This window comes from Oncorhynchus gorbuscha, linkage group LG26 (genome assembly GCF_021184085.1).
Source record: "Oncorhynchus gorbuscha isolate QuinsamMale2020 ecotype Even-year linkage group LG26, OgorEven_v1.0, whole genome shotgun sequence".
Taxonomy (NCBI): Eukaryota; Metazoa; Chordata; class Actinopteri; order Salmoniformes; family Salmonidae; genus Oncorhynchus; species Oncorhynchus gorbuscha.
This window is the reverse complement of record NC_060198.1, coordinates 24,851,535-24,864,595: the sequence shown is the minus strand read 5'-3', so window position 1 is coordinate 24,864,595 and position 13,061 is coordinate 24,851,535. Positions and strand designations below refer to the sequence as shown.

At 41.6% G+C, this 13,061-nt stretch overlaps 2 protein-coding genes across 4 annotated transcripts in view; both read right to left on the bottom strand.

Moving 5' to 3' along the window:
* Positions 1-336: 336 nt before the first annotated feature.
* Positions 337-5,306, bottom strand: LOC124016014. The gene is made up of 9 exons (XM_046331532.1): positions 5,183-5,306; positions 4,858-4,954; positions 4,593-4,716; positions 4,278-4,435; positions 3,916-4,058; positions 3,426-3,603; positions 2,838-2,977; positions 1,925-2,087; positions 337-1,635 (listed from the first exon to the last, which is right to left on the bottom strand). Exons 1-9 carry the CDS (start codon positions 5,203-5,205, stop codon positions 1,570-1,572), a joined length of 1,092 nt encoding a protein of 363 aa, XP_046187488.1. The 5' UTR covers positions 5,206-5,306; the 3' UTR covers positions 337-1,569.
* A 1,854-nt stretch (positions 5,307-7,160) lies between these two features.
* LOC124015284 (insulin-like growth factor 2 mRNA-binding protein 1) overlaps positions 7,161-13,061 on the bottom strand; it is a 56,709-nt gene continuing 50,808 nt past the window's right edge. For all 3 annotated transcript variants that reach the window (XM_046330419.1, XM_046330416.1, XM_046330417.1), the window contains exon 15: positions 7,161-13,007. In XM_046330419.1, coding sequence (XP_046186375.1) covers positions 12,840-13,007 — 168 coding nt within the window. In that variant the 3' untranslated portion in view covers positions 7,161-12,839. The remainder of the gene's footprint in view (positions 13,008-13,061) is intronic.

The following is a 13,061-nucleotide window of genomic DNA, read 5'->3' as shown; positions in this document are numbered from 1 at the left end:
GGATGTTAATTATTTGACTGGGCTACCTGTATTTGACATTGTGTTGTTATTTCGCTGAGTAGTAGACTGTTTCATTTTATTTTTGGCAGTGAAACGAGGCTACTCAGGTGAGAGAAAAACCTCACCCAAATGTATAGCCCCATTGGAAAATATAAATAGATTGTTTGAAAACGCTTAGAATTGAATATATATATATATATATTTACATTTACATTTAAGTCATTTAGCAGACGCTCTTATATATATATATATATTTTTTTTAAAGATGTGATTGACATTTTAAAAAATGAATTAAACATTTTTATTTGGCGAACCCCCAATGGCATTGTGCTTACCCCAGTTTAGGAATACCTGGATTATGGAAATTAATTGATGGGATTCAGTTCTATACAGTATTTCCGTTGTTGTTGCATAAACACATTCGATTTTCCATTTTAAAGTCATATCTGATGATGATTGGAGCGCAGGAGCTGGGCCTCTGAGCTGACTTCTATAAACCGAGAGGCCCTCTGTTAGTGTCTGTGTGTCAATGGTATAGGCACATGAGCTGAGCCATAATAGGGCAGACATCTACCAACCCACTATCATCAGACTATTATCTGCAATCACCATTACCCACTCATTAACTTGTCATTTCGTCAGATAAAACACGTTGAGCTTGTACTTCATCAATAATTATCTTTACAAATTAGTATGGCATTTAATATAATGGCAATTATTATATCATGCAACGTTGGATTTTATCCTACTCAAAAGGAAATGGTTTAGACCATTTTGAATTTTCTGGAGCGCTTATCCTGCGCTCTGACCAATGAATGTGACCATGCGCATCCTTAATGAAATGACCCTGTTCATGTATAAATGACCAAATACACTGATTGGGTAGTTTTTCTTTAAACAAACTATTTATTATGGGGACCCGAACAATCTAAATAAAATCAGAATGATTGAAAACCCCACCCAGCAGGTCGATGCGAGTTGTGTGCACTCCGGTAGACTACGCAACCCCAGTAAAAAGACAATTCTACAGCGCATTTGGTAACAATGACCCGGCAAATTGCATTGGTTGTCACTCAACTAATAAGAACCTACGACATGACACGGAGAAAGCCATTTTCAAAGCCTCTGAACCTTGAAGGTGCCGCGGTGAGGTCCGAACAGCCCATTAAGAACATGGAGAGGCCAACTTCTAGTCAGCGCAAGCAGCTGTGTCTACCTGACAGTCCTATGCAGTTATACGCATAAAAGTTCAATAGCCTACTGAACTGAAGGAAGGGACTCATCAACTCAGTCACAACACATAGGAGGTATTTTTGGAATAAAACAATGAGTGAAAAACTTTAGTGAACTGGCGATTGTAACGTTTGAAATTGGTTTTCTGACCGATGCATGCTAAATTTGGATTGGGGTCCTGCAGAACCATGCACTAGCATCTTAAACATTTGAACCAGGATCAATGCATATTAAATTGTTACATTCCTAATATTTACATATTAGAGGTAAGGGTGCCCCTTTGGTGACCATGGAGAGAAACAGCCACTTCCTCTGTGTCAACTAGAGAGAAGATGGTCAGACGTACGGACTGGAGGAGAGGAACTCCAGCCACTCTGTCAGAGAGGGGGTCTTCTGGGGAGGCTGCAAATTCAAACATACATGTCTCACATTATAACGGAACAGAATGTACAAATCAACATCACTTACATGGTTGTTTGTAGCTGTGGATTAGAAAATAAATAAAAAAGAATACCCCAGAGGGTAAATAACTTCAAGAACTAAATAATTCATGTTTAAGCGTAGATAATAACTTGAAGAACAAGGGCAGTGCTCCATCTTTGCTAAATAAAGTTTTTCCTAATACCATTTCAATGGGACTCAAATGGGCCTCAATACATCAATAAACAAGTAATGGCGATGAATGTTTTACCTGTAGGACAGAGTTGTCGACCAGTTTGCCGTCCCTGCGTACAGAGATGAGTGTAGCTGTGCCTCCGGAAGGGTAGCCCTCCTCCACCTCCAGGTTGCACACCCTAGAGGCAGTCTTCAGGAACACTAGCAGTCTCTGGCCTGGACGCCAGTCTATAGCAAACCTACACACAGGGGAAATTGTCACAATGTCAAAAACAGGTGTTTAAGAACGCAAGCAGATTGGACGTTAGACAACTTCATGTGTCATTGTGCTTGAAATATGAAAAAAGTCCACAGATATGAATAACCTCTCACACAGCGTAATTCTTGCTTAGAAGTGTTGGGAGTATAAGCAACGTTATGAACATAAACAGTGTTCTCGTGTGATTGAGAATGCACGGGAAAGGTACTCAATATTTGCTGACAACTCCTACTCACCTTCAGTAGAACTGAGTAGTTCAGATGTAATATTGTGAAGATATACTATCGGGGGTCATTAAAAACATTGTCTTTGATGGGTTCTCAGCTGAGCTAGTTATGGTTTTTGAGTGCTACTCCGCATGTTTTCGTTTGTAGAAATCTCTGTTGATCTGATCGACTGTATACAACTGTTTTACATTGGTTCTTGTAAGTGTGTGTGTCTCAATGATCCCTCTCCAAAAGAGAGGCAGTGGGATATAGTCAGACGGCTGCTTTCAATGCTTTAGATCACATGGTAAGGCAATTCAAACAGTTACAGGATTCAGTCTCAGAAAGAAACATCATTCTACTTCATCATTGAAGATCAAGGTTCTCACTTCTATCATCGCTGACTGATCTTTGTAGGCACTGTGTGTGTGTGTGTGTGTGTGTGTGTGTGTGTGTGTGTGTGTGTGTGTGTGTGTGTGTGTGTGTGTGTGTGTGTGTGTGTGTGTGTGTGTGTGTGTGTGTACCTGGAGTGTAGGGCCTGGATCTCAGCCAGCATCTCTCCCTGGCTGATGTAGCACTGCATGACCTCCAGCAGGGCAGCACTGAGGTGAGAAAGGCGACTCTTCATGGACTCCACTAACAGCCCTGTAGTACCCTGATACACCTTGAGAGAGGGACGGGGGACAAAGTGGGGGTTGTGACTAATGGCGTCAAAATGTTGTTCTTTTCTCAATAGGTGCCAAAAACTGAGAAATATTGTATCGATATCTTACTTGGCTACATCTAACAATGATTCCCATCTAGGAGACAGGGCCAGGTAAGTGGCTCAGAGGGAGCTAAAGAGAAGAGTTGTAGGAACTAGGATGGAACCGGACAAGGAGCTATGGAAAAGAGCTGTAGGGACCGGAAACCAAACCAGGATTGTATTCATTACTCACTCACTGTAGCAAAACGTTTTACAACGAAAACCGATTACTCTAAGCGGAACACTTTTTGCAACTTAAACAAGAGTTTTTATTGGACAAATTCAGGAAGGTCCCTCCACATTTTGTTTGCTAGCGTTTGGTTCATAGTGAATAACACCCAGGTCGGAAGTCAGCTGTGTTGTTTACCTGGAGGTGGAAGTGGTCATCAGGGCTCCAAGTGACAGTCAGTCTGAGAGGCTCCAGCTGGCCAGAGGAGGAGGATCCACAGGAGCAGGGCCTCAGTTCCACACACAGCTCCGAGGACCCCACTGACAACAGCCTACACTGCATCACCCCTTGTGTCTCCTCCACATAGCCCTGCAGGCTAGGGAAGGGAGACAACAGGGGACAGAGGTGAGTATGGACTAGAGCAGGGCAGTCAGGTGCCCATCCTAATTTGGAATTACCAAGGGTCTAGGTTAGGGATTCTGGGTTGATTTTAGACTGGGCAAATTTTCATCTCTCTCACGTTCATTATGAAATGGTAAATTGAATGAGAGTTCTAATACCTGAGTCAACAACATGGAAGTGTGGTAGCTCAAGACTAAAGTCAGGGAAAATTAGTGGTGGTAGAGTAGAAATAGGACACGTCTCTGCAAGGATGTATGATTGGTGGATAGAGCTGCTAGTTACTCACACATCTCTCAGGTGCTGCCAGTCAGCCGAGCGGGCCAGTGTGGCGTCTGTCTCCACCCTCAGCTGGGCCAGCTGCACCTCACATACACGCAAGGCATTGTGGGCCGCCTTGAGGGACTCCCCCATCTGCAGGCTGAGATCTTTCTATGGGAGAGATGTGGAAAGACATTACACATCCAAAACATGGCACAGGACTATACAAAGTAACCATATGAAAGACCACATCCATCAAATGCCTGCAAATTGTGAGGACTGTTGCTCTCTTTTTTTAAAATGTGGAAAGTCACTGTACAGACTAAAGTGTGTGTGTGTGTGTGTGTGTGTGTCCATGAGTGTGCATCATGAGTGTGTGTGTGTGTATACCTTCTTCTCTAGTGCTATGACCAGGTTTGTCAGTCTGTCCCGTTTGTGGTGCAGTTTGTCCATCCTGTCCTGTAAGGTGCTAATAAGGGTCTCCACCTCCTGGACTCCCTCTTTATATTCACTCTTCAGGACCTTCCAGCGTCTGTGAGCATCGTTGCCTGAACACAGCAGACCAGTCATTTGCAAAAGTACTAAAAGTACTACACTGGGGTAGACCTGACCCCTCCGAATACTATTACAAGGAGGCCATGGAAGTAAGGATATCTTGAGTAGCATGATAGCTGATTATGTGTTGGGTGTGTCTCTGTGTGTTACCGGGGTTTGGGGGGCAGGGTTCATTAAACAGCTGGTCAGTTGTCTCCAGTCTCTCCAGAAGCTGCATCATGTCATCCAGCACAAACAACTGTCTGCACAAAATCTTCTGTTTGCTACGACTTTCCTGAACAACAACACAGATAGTACTTATAAAACGTAATTATTGCAATGCATATGTTTTCTTTGACCATCTCCAACATTTTGACGAGTTGTTTGGCCAAGCATTTCAAAGTGTCTAAAGTGGGTGAGGTGTTAACCTACTCACGGTTAGGTAGGGCACCATCAACTCCGCTTCCCCACCCTCCTGATGCTCTGCCACATCGTACAATTCCAAATGTAGATGGTCGCATCTTTCAAGTAACCTGAAAACGATGGTTCAGAGTCAAACTCCGAATTGCTATCGAACTAGCAGCTAGCTAGCTTGCTTGTCTAACCACTCACATCATCTTGACAGTTATTTTTAGGGATTTATAATTAACGTTAGGCTATTATATGAAGTCTAATTTAACGAAAGGCACGATATTGTGGCATAAGTTTGAAATACATTACATAAGAGTATTCCATTTGATAAAAATGCTTAGGCAACTTACGCTTGAACAGCCTCAGTAGCCATTTTGGTTTTCAAAATTGAGCGGCCGCCGTGCAACGTGGAATGTGATTGGATAGATTATTGTCCAATTAGATTGAAAGTAGTCCGTACGTGATGGAAAAGGGAGCGGCTTCTCTCATAGCCATAAAAGGCAACATTTATAAGGAAATCTATGTAAAAGCCTAGAAATGGTCTGATTTTTCATTTCCCAAATGTATTTATTAGCATTACAGGCTCCTGACTACTGAACTCAACAGTACTTTAGACATAAATACACACCACAGTGTTGGTCTTAAACAGGTATGATTAGTGACATTTCAATCAGGAAACTACCAAGCTAGCACATTTGGTTCCTTGGAAGCTGTGGGAATGTAAGTTTTTGGTTTCACATTGGTTCTGGGAACAAAGTCATACATTTCCTGACCGGTAAAATTGAAAGGTTTTAAATGTTGTGAGAATGTTCATTTTTAGGTTGCAGGTGGGTTCTGACACTGTTTGGAAGCAGAGTGGAAGCTATAGGTTATTTGGAGGTTTTAGAATTTCCTTAACTTTCAATAACACTGCTAGCTTAGTTTGGGTTAAATGTTTTGAACTCCAAGCACAGATAGGACACATGGAAATTATTTTGCTTAGGCATTAATTTGGGGTGGCAGGGTAGCCTAGTGGTTAGAGTGTTGGACTAGTAACAGGAAGGTTGCAAGTTCAAATCCCTGAGCTGTCGTTCTGCCCCTGAACACCCACTGTTCCTAGGCTGTCATTGAAAATAAGAATTTGTTCTTAACTGACTTGCCTAGTTAAATAAAGGTAAAATAAAAAAAATAATCATGCAAAAATGTTCTTTTTCAGTGATGCTCAAACCCATGATCTTCTGTTCTCTATCCATAGAATTAGTCCACAGCGCCACCGGGATGGAGCAAGCATGCTATGTGTGTTCTAACAGACTCCATTACAATGGAAACAAGCATTCATTAAGATCAGGTGTCGCCAATTGGTGTGCTCAGTAGACACACTATTGTTAAGTGACTGTCCCACTGGATGTCATAAGGTGAATGCACCAATTTGTAAGTCGCTCTGGATAAGAGCGTCTGCTAAATGACTTAAATGTAAATGTAAATGCAATAAGGCCGAGGATAGAGAGAGTTTTGTTGGAGCTGAGAATGGAATGTATATGTTTTAAAGAACTTCTTTTGAACGTTAATAATCTTTTCTTGTGGTTTTTATGGAAAGTGTTCTTAATGTTCTGAGAACATTCATTTCAAATAGAACTATGAGGGGAGAAGTTTATATTCCCACTTAAGAAACCTATGGTTCTCAGAACGTTATGTGCTAGCTGGGTATCTTGTGCCCAGAAAGTTGTAGGAAGGCGGTGTGCAAAATAACCATAGAACAAACATGCTCTCACCAAGCTCTAGGAAACGTATGGTTCTCAAAACGTTATGTGCTACCTGGGGATTTTTTAATAAGAGTGGGGTACTGCTAAATTCATAGACTGTAAAACAAATTGAAAAAATGTATAGGACCTTGACCTAGCCAAGTGTGTACCCATGAAACAATTATTCTATGTGTCAGAGGAAACATTTCCTCAGAAAGTAAAGAATTTTGGTAAACTCCTGCTGAGTGTCTCCAGATATAGGCTTAAGTATATTTGTTAATACCAGTGTTTGAGGTTGCTTCTAAGAAATTTCAAGAAAGTTCAATACCACTATGAATACCTCTTTGCAAATATTTGCAGAAAATGCAGATATAGTCATGGAGTTCCTAGACTCTTAATCGATATCTTTGATTGGAATTTCAAACTCTAGATCGAGGTATCTGATGTGACATGATACAGTGTTCCACTCATGGAAATATAATACATTATTCTAGTTCTGTGGTTAAATTGTATTTTTTCTGTAAAGACCACAGTGGGTGAAGAAGGCACTGGTGGAGGCACTGTATAGAGTTAAAAGACAACACAGAAAACACAAGACCGAAGCGGGTTCCGGTTTTCTCGTCTTTTAATAACACATATCTATGCTCTGTTTTGTTTACAAGGAGTTTAAAACAAGTCTTGATGAGAACTAAAGAAACCAGGCAGGCAGAAGTTGAAAGGCCAATGCCCCAGAGGTGGAGGAGGGCTGGCAGCAGAGCAGAGCCCGATAGATGGGCCTCTCGCTCTACATGTCCTCCTCCTCCAGCTCCTCCGGAGACTGACCAGCTAAACAGGTCCTTTCTTTTCAAATGAATCATTGAAAATTAAAATAAACAATTCAATCGTTTAGACATCATGCTGCTGTGAAAAGGATTCACTGGGTGTTATTGTGTTGCAGTTCACAGAGAGAGAATCCTAATGCATCCAAACACAAGAAATACAATCCTATGTCATTTGAAAAAGCAATCAGAAAATAAATCAAACAAAAAAAAGATGAAGAATTTTCAGGCTAATGAAGAACAAAAATACAACTGGATAATTAAATATTGTTTTTTGAAGAGAAAAATACTTAAGTTTATCTCTCCCCTTGAATTTTTCAATTTCATAATCTTTTCAAAACAACTTCTAACAGAGAAAACAAAATCATCTTTGGAAGAATTTAAAGTTATTTTTCTTTAATAGACTGAACTGCAGTATATGGAGATGCCGCTACCTAGTTATTTATTCATTTACTTACTTTTTATTTCAGCATTTTCAAATGTTAAACTTTTTATTTCCTTTTTTAATTTGACCTTTTACCTATTTCTTTTCTGAAGAGGTAGATCAATTATTTTTTTACAGGTTACAGGTATCGTGCCCCTTGATTCCGGAAGTGAAGACAAAGGGAGAGATGGTGGAAGAGGGGCAGAGCTAGAGGAGAACTGTGGGAGGAGGAGGGTGGGACACTGGGTCTCAGGGCCCCAAGGTGAGGGCCCATGGGGGAGCTGGTTATCCGAAGGGAACACGGAGAAATGTGGAACAGGCACAGAGTGTGGTGTATCTGCTGAGGGACAGAAGCAATTTCAGGGCCCTCGGGTTCTCATTCAAGAGAGACCGAATAACCCTGATCCACCAGAAGAGCCACAAAGGGTTTAGTTTCCCATGTATTCACTTTGTCCCAATCCTCAGTGCCCCCTTATCACTCAAACCAACATGTCCCAGGCCTTATGGGGATGCCCATAGTAAACCCAGTCACACATAGTCCTCTCCCTCCCTGCTCCTGCACCCCACTTCACCCTCTGTATTTATTTTTACAGTCCCACCAATAAGCCGGAGAGGTAAAATGAAAATAAAAAAATAAATTAAAGTGAATGAAAGAAAATACTTTAACATGCACTGTTTGCTCTTGTCTGGTTGATAAAAACAATCTTATGGCTAAGTCTTGAGGTAGCGTTCCCAGTTATGTGTGAGGTTTGTTTCATCTTTGTAGCACCCATCTATGATGTTTCGTTTAAGTGAAGACCAGAGTCTACCAATGAGGAAAAAACCATTGCGGTGTGCATCTTTGTTTCAATAATCATAGCCATCATTGAATCTGTCATCAATATGCGAAAGCTACAAGCTTTGATGGGAAGTTTCAAAAGAGTTTTGTCATATTGTTGTGGGTTTGTTTTGTAAGTGGATAATCAACAGTCCACATGCCAAATGTTGACCATGAATATAGTTTGTCAACATATCACTCAAATTGCATAAAAAAGGACTTCAGTTCAGACATGAGAGGAATTTTGTTTGTGGACACAGACAACGAGCATGGATTTCATGTTATAGTGCTTCAAAGTGTGAGGGCTGAAGAGTAAGCCACTCAGTGAACAGACCAGGTGTCATCCATTACAGATAAAACCAAATTCTTATTCTTTCTCTTTTTGAGTACAAAAACTTGTGTTTGGCACAGTTATTACTTACATCATGTAATGCGTTACATGTTAGTATTTTGTATTTATTTAGTAGCTGTTTAATAGTCCTGTGCATTAAAAAACATGATCAGAAAAAAATGTAATCAACAATTTTTCCAAACTAAAGCAACGGAAACAAATTGAAAAAAGTATATGTAATACATCTAGAAACATCTGAACAGAAGTGAGAAAACGAACACAATCGAGGCCAGCGTAAGAGAGGGTGGAGGACTCTGTAGTTCCCCTCAACTCCCCAAAATGAAACGATTTAAAAAAAGGTCCTCCTAGTCCTGTGAAGTACAGAAAAGTACAAATAAAATCCTGGTAGAAAGAGTGTGAGTAGAAGGATCTTAAACCAGGGTGGTGAAATAGTGAAAGAAGACTAGGGGGAGGAGGTTAAGTGTGTGATGTTAAGTCTACTTTGACTGGACTATGGTATACAGTTGCATTTCCAGTGACCAAACATAAATAGGCAATTCCTGTATGTCAAACAAGGGTACACTATTTGTCTGTCAGTCTCTGACATGGTAGATAAGTCCGTCCCCCGCTTTTTACAAAATATTGTCCCATCTCCTGTTACTCGTCTACGCCTCCGTTACTAAATTGCATCAAGTTTTAAAAGCCCTGGAGGTTCTCTGTCATTTCAATATTTAGTTGTTTACATTATTCAATTAGTGTAACAGTATTTAACCAGATGTCATGTCCAAATAAAGCTTGCTGAATACAAAACAAAAGATACAAAAAAAATGGCTGCAGTCTGAATAATCCAAAATAGTGTGTCTTGGTGTTTGTGAACAGAGCTCTATGGGTCGGAAAGAGACTGAAACTTCTGAGGAGCATTTGTACCCCACATGATGATGGAGTCATATGCTCGTTGCCAAGGAGACCTCTAAACATGTCAAGTCAGCTCTTGCCATGGCAAAACAAGAAGTTGCCCGTCTCTTGAAAAAAAAAATGGAAGCATAAACAGTAGAATAGACTTTCACCTGTCGATGGTAAGAAAGTATGTTTCAAAGCCGCTGGCCAGTCTACTGGATGTGTTAAATGAGTAGCTCAGGCTGTGGAAATGATGCTATCTGGCAGTGTCAATCAGTGACCTGGAAGTTTTTACTCTTCGGCTTTTCCATAATTTCTTCATCATTTTCCCTCCATAGTTATTTCAAAAAATACCAAAGTCTGGTGATCGGTTTCCTTTTACATCTTATGAACAGGTTGAATCCATTTATTTTATGCATTTTATTCAACTTCCTTGTTTTTTGCTCCCATTTTTAAAAGGTTTTTGAACACCCCTCTGTCTGTTGAAAGACCAACCGAGTCCATAGGTTCTCTTTCTACTTTTTTCTGCTTTTTTTTACACCCCACCACTTCCCCCACAAAAAATGTAACACTTAAAACCAATAAAAAAAAAACACTAACACACCCAAACACGATCACACTCACAGATCAAGATCATGAGAAATGGGGAGGGCTGAGGCTTATTGGTCAGTGCACAGAGCTAATAAATATTCACATTCAGTGTTTTCAGAGTAAGGGGACAGATCGAATGCCCTTCAGTCTTACATCAACATTTCTCTGGCACAGCACAAAAGATGGACTGCAACATGTAAGTAAACATTCTGCGCATTAAGATGATGTCATCATGAAACAGACAAGAGGGCCTAGGATACACAGTGGTCAAAGTCATATCATGGGAATTCTGCCTCAAAAACCTGTCCTGTCATGCTGTCAGTATTCTAGTTCAGCAGTAAAACAAATGATAGCTTGTATGACAAACATATATAATCATAAATAACCTTTTGACCATGTCAAAAACATAATTACCGGGACCTGATCATAACCCACACCCATGGTGTGGTATGGACCAAAATGTGCCCAGAGACCCTCTTGACTAACAGCGCCATTCCCCATTGGCCAATACTCTGATTTTAAAGACCGAATGCTCCAATCATACTTCAGAAGAGCCAGAGGCTGCCCCCAAAGCAGGCATGACAACACATGACATGGTCCTCTATCACCTGGCCATTGTTGGCTGATTTCACTTTTTCTTCTGGGGCATCACCTCTGGGTCATTCTGATTTTCAAAATAAAAGTCACACAAAAAAACAGAAAAAAATAACCAAAGCAACAAGACAAAACCTAAAAAAAGTTTTTTTCTTTCCTTAAAAAAATAAAAAATATTCAGGACTATCAGCTTTATATAAAACACCAGCAAGCAAAAAAAAGAAGAAGTTAGGAATACTGAGGTAACAATACCCTGAGGTAGGTTTTTATTTTTTATTTCATTTTATCTAATCTTTTCTAGTAACGGTGAGAGCGCCCCATGCTTCTACCCCTCCTTCATTAGGTGGGGTCTGGAAGCGTCACCAGCAGGCCTTCAGCGGAGGGGAGAGAGAGCGAGAAGAAGCCATTCCCCACTAACTGTTATTACCTTTCCATCTAGAGGAAAGGACTGTGGATCAACTCACCTGACCCATGCAGTCGTGGTCCTCAAAGACCGCTGTGTGTACTGTTTTTGATTCCATCTGGTCTCCTAACTAGTTTGTGACCACAGTAAGTATGGGTTCAATCCTGCTTGGTATCAATGGATTTAGTTTTTGACGTTTTTGTAGATCCAATAAAACAAAATCCAGAACACACAGGAGATTCCAAAGAACCGGTTTTGGTCTAAATTGGGTCTGAGCATGAAAATGGCAACGAGCAAAATCAAATAAGACCTCTTGTCTGTCAGTCATTGCAGGACTGCTACATATCTGGCTCAACTGTCCACAGTATTTCTCCTTGCCCTCAATTCATTCTCCCGAGGGACCGGGTTAACTCACATATCATATATATATAATATATATAAAATATGCCGTTTCTGCGTGGGCCGCTCGCCAGCGAGCATGGCTAGCTAGTTATCGGTCGTTCTCGTCCGCGTCTCGGAGCTAAGCCTCTGCAATAGAACTGCAGGACTAGCCGCGGCCACCACGCACTTACTGATCTCTCACTGCTCTGACCACCAGACGCCTATCGGGACCTCAGGAACAAACAGTGCCTCGGAAACGAGGCAGACCTGAGTCTCGAGGCGACCCCAAAAGGCAAGGCGATCGAGGGCAGCATTTCATTACATTTCATGAAGATTCTATTTACAACCTCATATTTTATTTTTTTTCCTTCGTAGTTTTCTACGAAGGAGTCAAAGAGCAGTGTTAACAACTGCGGCCCCTCTGCTGAACTTTCATTGGCTGACGAAGGGTCACCTAATCCATGACCCCGCCCTCACTGCAATGGCTTCCCTGCACCCTCTCCCGGCTCCCGATCACTGCATTCTATTAATAATACCTCTGAATAAACATTTCTATACATATATCTTTATCTTTAAAAAAAACACCCTTAAAATATAGGACTGGCTGGAGATGGTTAAGAGCTCAGTGTGGGTTTAGTATCAAGTAGGCTGGCACATCCAAGTGTAATCAGGGAGAGTAGTCGCTCTCCATATGAGGAGAACCAAAATGCCCCCCATTGGTGTGAGAGAGACCCTCTCTGAAACACAAAAGGAGGCCTCTACCTGCCACATCCTCCAAACAACTCACCATTCCTAGTCAGTCACTCTGGCCTGGCATCTGGTCTCTGTTTTCTCTAAGTTTACTTTTCCCCTCTTTTTTTCCCCTCTCTAAACTTTGTCATCTCTCAGGCGTTTCCTCTATCCGACTCAGTTTGACTCGCATCTCTCCCTGTCTATCGCTGGGTCCATGTGTCGCTCTCTTTTATCCGTCTGTTCATCTATCCCCCGTCCGTTTTTCTGTCTGTCCGTCCGGTAAGGTCCCTCTGCCCCGTCACTTTCTCTGAGGCCGGGGCTCCTGTGCCAGTCCCTGGGAGGGCCCCATCTCAGACAAGACCGGGCCGGGGTGTGGCCCCTGGCGCTCCCCCTGGCGCTCCCCCATGCCTCCCTTCTGCTGCTGCCTGACCTGTGTAAGAATGTCCCTGATCTTCCTTTGGGCCAACTGCAAGAGAGACAACAACATATGAGTGAGCAAGTGAGGAGATGGAAGAGTACT